Source organism: Dama dama, chromosome 22 (assembly GCF_033118175.1).
Source record: "Dama dama isolate Ldn47 chromosome 22, ASM3311817v1, whole genome shotgun sequence".
Lineage (NCBI taxonomy): Eukaryota > Metazoa > Chordata > Mammalia > Artiodactyla > Cervidae > Dama > Dama dama.
This window is the reverse complement of record NC_083702.1, coordinates 10,316,161-10,324,532: the sequence shown is the minus strand read 5'-3', so window position 1 is coordinate 10,324,532 and position 8,372 is coordinate 10,316,161. Positions and strand designations below refer to the sequence as shown.

The 8,372-nt window shown below is 61.8% G+C and overlaps 1 protein-coding gene across 1 annotated transcript; it reads right to left on the bottom strand.

The window, feature by feature from the left end:
- Positions 1-1,554: 1,554 nt before the first annotated feature.
- SLC16A8 (solute carrier family 16 member 8) lies at positions 1,555-7,386 on the bottom strand. Its single transcript, XM_061124046.1, has 6 exons — positions 7,098-7,386; positions 6,665-6,720; positions 6,219-6,443; positions 5,369-5,512; positions 4,312-5,115; positions 1,555-2,060 (listed from the first exon to the last, which is right to left on the bottom strand). Exons 3-6 carry the CDS (start codon positions 6,430-6,432, stop codon positions 1,753-1,755), a joined length of 1,470 nt encoding a protein of 489 aa, XP_060980029.1. The 5' UTR covers positions 6,433-6,443; positions 6,665-6,720; positions 7,098-7,386; the 3' UTR covers positions 1,555-1,752.
- Positions 7,387-8,372: the final 986 nt, after the last annotated feature.

Below are 8,372 nucleotides of genomic sequence, written 5' to 3'. Positions count from 1 at the left end.
TCTGTGCTCGTCCTGAGAACGGGAGGGGTGCAAGAGCCTGTGAGAGGTGGGTAGGGCCCACAGTGGCCAAGGAGAGGGGTGGTTTCCTGCTTATTAGGTTTGCATGTATGGTTCCCGGGCAGGGACGCCAGTGGGATCCTCAGGCAGGATTGGGAGCTTGGAGAGAGAGGGGTCAGCTGTCACTCCATGTGCCCCCTTCGAACCGTCAGACTGCATCACCTCTCTGAAGGGGCAGCCAGCAGGGAGGCCAAGGGCACAGCCTGGAGCTGACAGCCTGGGTTCCAGGCACAGCTCCTGTGAGCTACTTCCTAAGCCCCCGGGCCTCAGTTTCCCTATCTGTGAGTGTGGCTAGTGAGGGTGCCTATCTCTTTGGGTCGTTAGGAGGATTGGATGAGTTAACCTTTGTGAAGCGCTTAGAATGGTGCCTGGCACGGTCAGTGGATAAGATGTAATCACTGCTCTAGTGGCTCAGGGGGACACGGCAGACACAGTGTCAGTCGGCCAGGTATCTGCTGGGGCTTTCCCGGGGCGTGGATGGAAAATGAGACCAGTGGGGAGGCCTCACAAGGGGGATGGGCGAGTGTGGATGAATGGAGTCATGGGCCCTGGTCACCTGATTTGGAGGGAGGGAGGCAAGAAAAGTGTCCCTTTGTGGGAAGAGGGTGAACATGTAAGAGAAAACACATCCCTAAACCTTCCCAGCCAGGGTGAGACCTGGAGCTGCCCGCACTGGACTTCCTACCACTGACGGGGAACTTCCCTAGTGGTTCAGTGGTGAAGAATCCACCTTCCGATGCAGACGGCCGGGGTTCAATCCCTGGTCAGGGAACTAAGATCCCACTGTGCTGCGGAACAACTAACCCCCAAGCCCCGCAACTGCTGAGCCCCTGTAGCTCCACTAGAGAGCTGGTGCGCCACAACGGAAAGACAGAAAGACGTCCGGCACGATGCAAGGAAGACCCCCCACCTCTGACAACTAAGACCCAACTGCAGTCAAATTAAAAAAAAAAAAGTGCCATCGAGGAGTGCGCTCTAGGACTCCAGGGAGGCTGGGGAGGGGAGGCCAGCAGCCATGTGTCCACAGGGACACATGTCCAGAGCAAAGGCTCCAGGAAACCCGAGTTTATCCCCTAGAAAGGCGAGGGGGGCAAGGTAGGTTCCATCCCCCGACCCGCAGCCCCAGCTCTCCCAGCCGCCACCACTAGATGGAGTCCTGGAGTCACATACGCTCACCTACTCTGTGAGGAGCCTGGATCGATCCAGCCCCAGCCCGCCGCTCTGGGACCCTCCAGCGGCAGGTGCTTGCTGCCGGCGGGGCTTTGGTGCACAGCGCCAAACAGTGGGACCGGGATCGGGGCCACCTTCCCCTGCCACCCTTCACCTCTGCCACTCCATCCCCAACGCCCGCCAGCTCCCATCAGAGGCCCTGGGGAAGAGCCTCTCGGACTTCTTCCTGGCCCACCGCCCCACGCCCCCACCCCCAGGGAGCAGCCAGAGATGCAGAAACAGAACTCGTTGTCAGCTCAGTTTTATGAATTTCAGGTTCACACCGGCCGTGCAACAGCGGCCCCACTGGCGGGACCAGGGCTCCCAGGCAGTTGAGGGTGGCAGCTCCCCTCATGGAGCCCCGGAGGTGACCCCCAGGAGCAGCGCCCCCCGCCCCTCCGGTGTGCCAGGCCCTGTTGGGGCCATCGGGGCTCTGAGAGGGGAAGCCCCATTCCCAAAGTCCCTGCCACCCGGCGCTACAGAGGCTCAAGAGTCCAGCCCTGGCTCCACTTTCACCTCGGGTTGCGAAGGCCCAGCGCCCAAGCTCAGCACCTCCACGGCCTCCAGGCCACCGGCCTCCTCGGTGCCGGCGGGCGGGAGGTCAGAGTCCACTTCGGCCTCCGCCTCCTCCCCGTCGCCGGCCCCGCCCTCCGTGCCTGGGCTGGGCGGGCCGTCCTTGGGGCGGCGCGGGCAACAGTTGGTGGCCACAGCCATGAAGATCCCCGCCAGGGCCACCTCGGAGCCTGCCAGGTAGAAGATGATCTCGTAGTTCTTGAGCGCGTCCACCAGGCGGCCTGCAGGGAGGGCGGACGGGGAGGTGAGGGCAGGCAGGGGAGCCCACCCTTCACACACACACACACACACACACACACACACACACACACACACGCACGCACGCACGCAGTGCTCTGGTGGGGCTCACTGGTCACACACACACACACACACACACGCCCCAGCCTTTGTTCCTATTTTACAGATGGCAAAAATCCATGAGGGTTTGCCATTTGAGACCTTAAAACTGCCACTTCACCTCCCTGGATCTAAATTTCCCCGGTGGCTCAGGAGAAAAGAATCTGCCTGCAATGCAGGAAACGTGGGTTTGATCCCTGGGTCAGGAAGGTCCCCTGGAGAAGGAAATGGCAACCCACTCCATTACTGTTGCCTGGGAAATTCCATAGACAGAGGAGCCTGGTGGACTGCAGTCCATGGGATCACAAAAGAGTCGGACACAACAGAAGTGACTGAGCACGTGGGGCCCGAGGTGAGGCAGCCCTTTATAAGGGCCCTCCTGTTCCCCAGATTCAAACTCCACATGAACCCTGGAACTGGCCCCGCTGGGGATATTTGACCTGGGAGTGGGGAGAGTACAGGGCTCAGCCTGGGGACCCCAACTCTTGCTTTTTCCACCTAACCGCCTTGGTCTTCAGGGGCCTGGTTCAGCTCTCTCCCAACCTCCCAGGCCACCCCCTCTCCCAGGGGGCCCCATGTAACTCAGAGCTATCATCAGCATGGGACTGGAGGCAGGGTTTGTGGAGAGATTACTCCTATTCTCTGTATTTTCCAAGCTTTCTATCACAGGCACATGTTACTTTCATACTCAGCAAAGTCTTTTTTATCCCCCAGCCATACTGCGTGGCTTGCAGCATGCTAGTTCCCTGACCAGGGACTGAACCCAGATCCCCACAGTGAAAGGGCAGAGTCCTAACCACCAGAGGGCCAAGGAATTCCCTCAAGAAAATCTTTAAATTGCAAGTATTTCCCCTAACGTGTGGCTCCTCAGATGCCTCGCTCTCTCAGGGGCCTCCTTGTGGCAGTCCACAGCAGGCTGTGACCCTCTCAGTATGCACCTCAGTGGCCTCAGGAGGTTCCCTGGTGGTCCTCAAGCCGGCTGCCCACCCTGTGCCCCTCTGAGCAGTACCCTAAACTTGCCTCCCTGACCCCAGTCCAGCAGCCAGGCCCACCCCACACACAGTCGTGTGGTTTTCCTCACCTTCTTCTCACCCCAAGTACCTTCTCTGCCTATTAGGTCCACCCCAGGTCACACAAGAAAATGAAAGATGAGTCTCTGAGCCTCTGGCCTTTTATAACTTTTGGTGGTGGGCTCGGAGGCTGCCCACATGGCTTTAGGAGCTTTGTGGTCCCCACTGGGTCAGGTGAGTTGGCAAAGTTTGATGAGGGCGCTCAGCTAGCCCGGACCATCTCAGCTGCAGCCTGGGCCCCAGCAAAAGTGGTTCCTGTCATGGCTGCATCTTGGAGCCTGCGACCTCAGCTCTCTCCTGTGCACGGGCAGGCTTCCTGCTGTTTCAGGGATAACCTGACCACCCAGGAAGACCCTAGTGTCTCCCACCTCCACCTTTCTGATCCTCGCTCCTGCCTTACTTGTATAGAGCAGTGTCCCCCAGACACACCCTGTGTCCCCTCCTGTGGGGTCCCGTCCTGCCCTGAAAGCCCACGCTCATGCCCACCCTGCAGGAAGCCTTACCCTACCGCCTCATCACGATGACTTCCTGTGTGCATGTAGAGCACCCAGCAGGCAGTGTGCACAGGGGAAGACCAGCGCCCTGCCCCCTGTGAACTCTGCTCCCGGTTCCCCAAGGACATTCCCTACTCCAGTCACCCCTGGAGGCTGGGGAGACTAAACACTCAGATATAGTGTTTCAGAGGTGTGGGCATTAAGCACTGGGCTGGGCTGGGCTCTGATTCTGGGACTGGCAACTTGAACTTGGCCTCTGCGCCTCTCTGCAGAAGGAGAATAGCACCTGCACTTCACAAGGCCTTTGTGCCATCTGCTGGAGACAACCCACGTTGGGTTCTTCCTGGCACACTTCCTGGCTTTTCCGGCCCTACCCTGAGCAGGTGGTACCTCTTGGAGGGGAGACTAACTGGTCATGGGAAGGGGAGTGTAACCGGGCTGTCTCTCCCAAAGGGTCCCTTCCCCTCCCTCGTCCCTGGATGTTCCATCCAGGATAAGGTGGGGGGGGGGGGGGGCGCAGCTTCCCTGGGACCCCGGGGCACTAGGCCACCCTGTCCTCCGACGGGGCGCACCGGCAGAGGGCGGTCCGATGAGCACAGCCACAGCCTCGAGGAGGAGGACCAGGCCCAGGGCACTGGGGAATCGGGGCGCACCCACAGCCGCCATGAGCACCTCGAACTGCAGGGCGCCCACCATGCCATAGGAGAGGCCGAAGGCGATGCAGAAGGCGACAAGGGCGCCGTAGGTGCGCGCCCGCGCGCTGCTCAGGTCCGTGAGCCCGTTGGCCATCAGGGCCAGGCTGAAGAGGTAGGCGACGTGCGGCCGCAGACGCGCCAGGCCGGCCAGGGCGCCGCACGCCGGCCGCGCCACGATGTCGACGAAGCCCACGATGGAGAGCAGGAAGGCAGCCTCGGAGTCGGGCACGCCCGCGTCCTTGGCGTAGTTCACCAACAGGATAGCGGGCACGAAGAGCCCGAGCGCCATCAGGAACTTGGTGACGGCGTACACCGCGAAGGCGCGGTCGGCGCACACGGTCACGTCCAGCAGGCGCCGGCGGGTCCGACCGCTAGAGGGCGCCTCCTCCTCCGCCTCGCCGGGCGCGTCTCCCGCGCTGTCCCTGCGCGGCCGCGGGCCGGGCCCCGGGGGCGGCCGCATGACGGCGCCGCACGCGCAGCAGTTCAGCAGCAGGCCGCCGAGCAGCAGGAAGCCGCCGCGCCAGCCGAAGTGCTCGAGCAGCTGCTGGCCGAGCGGCGACAGCGCCGACAGGAACACCGGGCTGCCGGCCGCCGCCAGCCCGTTGGCCAGAGGCCGCCGCCGCTCGAAGTACAGCCCCAGCATGATGAGCGACGGCTGGAAGTTGAGGGCCAGACCCAGGCCTGCGGGCGAGGCGGTGCTGTGCCGGGCTCTCCGAGGGCGCCCCCAGCCCAGCCCCCAGCGGGAAGCAGGGGCGAGCACCCCCAAACACACACTCCCGCCCCAGGGTGGACAGACCAAGGGATGGGGTGAACTGAGCCGAGGGACGAGGACCGGCCCTCATACGGAAACTGAGGACAAGGAGGTCTGGTGGCAAGGTCTCCTGACCCTACCCGCAGCCCCATCCCCAAGGAGGGGAGCAGTGGGCGCCCTCACCTGTGAGCACCCCAGCTGTCAGGTATAGCTCCAGGAGGCGCGTGGCTAAGGATGCTAGGATCATGCCGGCGGAGGCCAACAGCCCACCCACCAGCATCACCGGGCGACATCCAAAGCGGGTCACGAGGATGCTGGACACCGGGCCTGTGGGCAGAGCAGGGTCACCAATCGGGCTGGACCCCTCTGTGGTCCAGACACTCCAGGCTTTGTACCTCCCAGCCTTGAGAGATGACTTGAAGGGATGAGGTCACTCGCCCCTGGTTCAGAGAGCACAGGGGCTTGGCCAAAGTCACTTAGCTTGGCTGGGACACGCCAAAGAGAGCCCTGTCGGGGAACACAGCGGGTGGAGCCGGTACGGGTCCCCTGCCCTCCTGAGAACATGGAACGGAAATAGCAGAAGGGGCTTCATTCCCTTATGAGCTGCCTTCCTCCCCAGGCTTCCCCTTCCCACCCTTCACCTCCTTCATCCCCGCGGCTTGGCTAGGATAACTCCAGCATCTGCCCCCGCCCCCTCACCCCCCACCCCCCCACCCCGCACAGGTGTTTAGGGCTTTGAGATTGGCAATCTTATTTAGATCTCAGTTTCCCCACCGGTAACATGGGCGGGTGTGGGTCTTTTAACAGAAATGGAGGGGCCCTTCCAGCTGGCCAAGCTTGCCAGATCAGCCACCTGGGGGCGGGCTCCACCAGTGGCCGCTACTCCCCTCTCTGGTGCTAACGCTTCCACAGGAAGGCAGGGGTTTCCATGCCCTCCCCGAGGGGCCTGGGTCAGATGCCTCCTGGTCCCTGATCCCGATCCTCAATCCTGGGCTTGGGGGAGAGGAGAGGTGTCCGTGAGGGGGGCGCTGACCTGTGCCATACAGCATGGCCAGCATAATGGAGGACACCCAGGCTGTGTCGCTGTAGCCCGCGCCGAAGTCGCGCATAAGCGCGCGGAAGAAGACGCTCACGGCCTTGGGGAAGCCATAGGCGAAACCCGTAATCACGAAGCAGGCACCCAGCACGGCCCAGCCCCAGCCCCCGTCTGGAGGGCCGGGGCCCCGCCGGGGACCGCTAGCGCCCATCGCTGCCGCCTCTGGTGGAAGAGAGGGTACAAGGGGGAGTGGCGAGCGTCTGTAGCCCAGACAAGAAAGGGGGATGGAGACCCAGGGTGGGGAAACTGAGGCACCGGAGTACCACGTGAGCCCTGCTCAGGGAATGAAGCCAGGAGCGGAAACCGAGGTAGAAGCTCATCCCAAACCTCCCCTCCTTCAAGGGCCGTGAAGGATGAGGGGAGGGTAATAGAGTCATTCCCACCTGAGTCTTGGCCTCAGGAAGACTCCCTCCGGAGGGCACTCCTTGTCCCTCAGGACCTAGCAATGTCAGGAGAGGGGGTTCAGGTGAGTGGGAGAGGGCGACCGCCGGTGTGTGACTGGAGGCATGTGGGGACCCCAGTGTGCACACGTGAGGGTCTCAGGACAAAGGACCAAACACGGTGGAAGTGCCAGCTGCAAAATGGGTGGAGTTCATTTTCCTCCTTGGCCTTGGGGCATGTTCTTAATTCTTCTCCGTGATGGGAATGTCTACTGTCATTAGAACATCATGGAGGAAAAATCAAAGCACACTATAACAACATCAGCCTGTCTCAGAAGCCAAGGGAGCAGAGTTCCAATTCATCCCAGCTTAGTCAGGGATTTGCTCTGTGACTTGGGTCAGTCCCCTCCCCTTGACTGAGCCTCAGTTTTCCCACCTGTAAGATGGGTGACTGATCATCCCAGGTCAGCCGTGGATCTTGGTAGGGGGTGGTCAGATCTCTGACTCCACTGGACACATGGGAACCTTTGAGGGGGCACTGGAAGAAAGATCCTCTCCCTCCAAACCCTTAGCAGCCCCACATCCCTTCCACACCCCCGGAGCTCCACCCAAGGGTTCACACAGCAGCCCCAGGTGCCCCTGTAACAGACCGGGAGGGGGCTCTGGATGGACCAGTCCAACCTGGGGGCAGAAGCTTCCCTCCCTTCTGCAACCCCTCTGTGCTGGGATCTCCCTCCTGACCTTGGGTAATGCCAAGGTGTCCAGGACTCTGCTCCCCAGCCCAGGACCAAGTTCTGGCTTTTCCTGCATCAGCCCCTCACCACAGGTGCAGCCACTTGAGGGCCAAGACAAGAGGTGGTCCCAGCAGCCCTCCCCCCACTCTTACCTGAGCTGTCCCGTGGGTTTGGGTATCCAGCCTCACATCTCCTGAGGCCTGCAGGAAGGGGCCAGCCAGGCGGGTCTGCCGTGAAAGCCTAGCCAGGTGGGGGCTGCCTCCCAGGCTTCCTGCAGATCAGCGCTGGCTGGACTCTGGCAGCTCGCTCCCCCAAGCCTGGGGCTTAGTGCTCCCCCACCCCCATCCCCTCTAAGAGGCTTTCTGTTGGGAGCTGGGAGGGGAGAAGGGACAGGGCAGCAGCCAACACACAGTGCCAGGCTGCCCTCCATGGTGGGGCTCCCTGTCCCAGGCCTGTGCAGGGGGAGCTAGAGATAGGTGGGTCCCCCCATCTCCTGGAGCCTTGGGCAGAAGACACACAGGGCCCTGCCCTGTGGGCTCCTTGTGGTACAAGGGGCACAGCCCTGCCCTGGAGAGGCCCCGCCAGCCCTAATCACCCCAACTCCTCGCCTGCCCCCCACCCCCAGGCCACATTCCAGGAGGGGCCTCTTTGGCTTTCCCCTGGATAAGGCTAATCCAGGCTGGATAGCCTGGGACTTGAGGGGGTGGGGAGGGGCCAGAACAAAGGGTGCTGTGTCCCAGGGTGCCGGAAGGTGACTTGCTGGTGGTCCCAGGCCTCAGTGGCTGCCACCCTCCCTCTCTGGGGAACCCACAGCAGAAATGACCCTGGGTAGAGATGGGGAATACAGCCTGTAGGAGTTAAGGCAGACCTAAAGACTTGCTTGGGCTTCTCTGGTGGCTCAATGGTAAAGAATCTGCCTGCCAATGGAGGAGAAAGTTTCGATCCCTGGTTCGGGAAGATCCCCTGGAGGAGGAAAT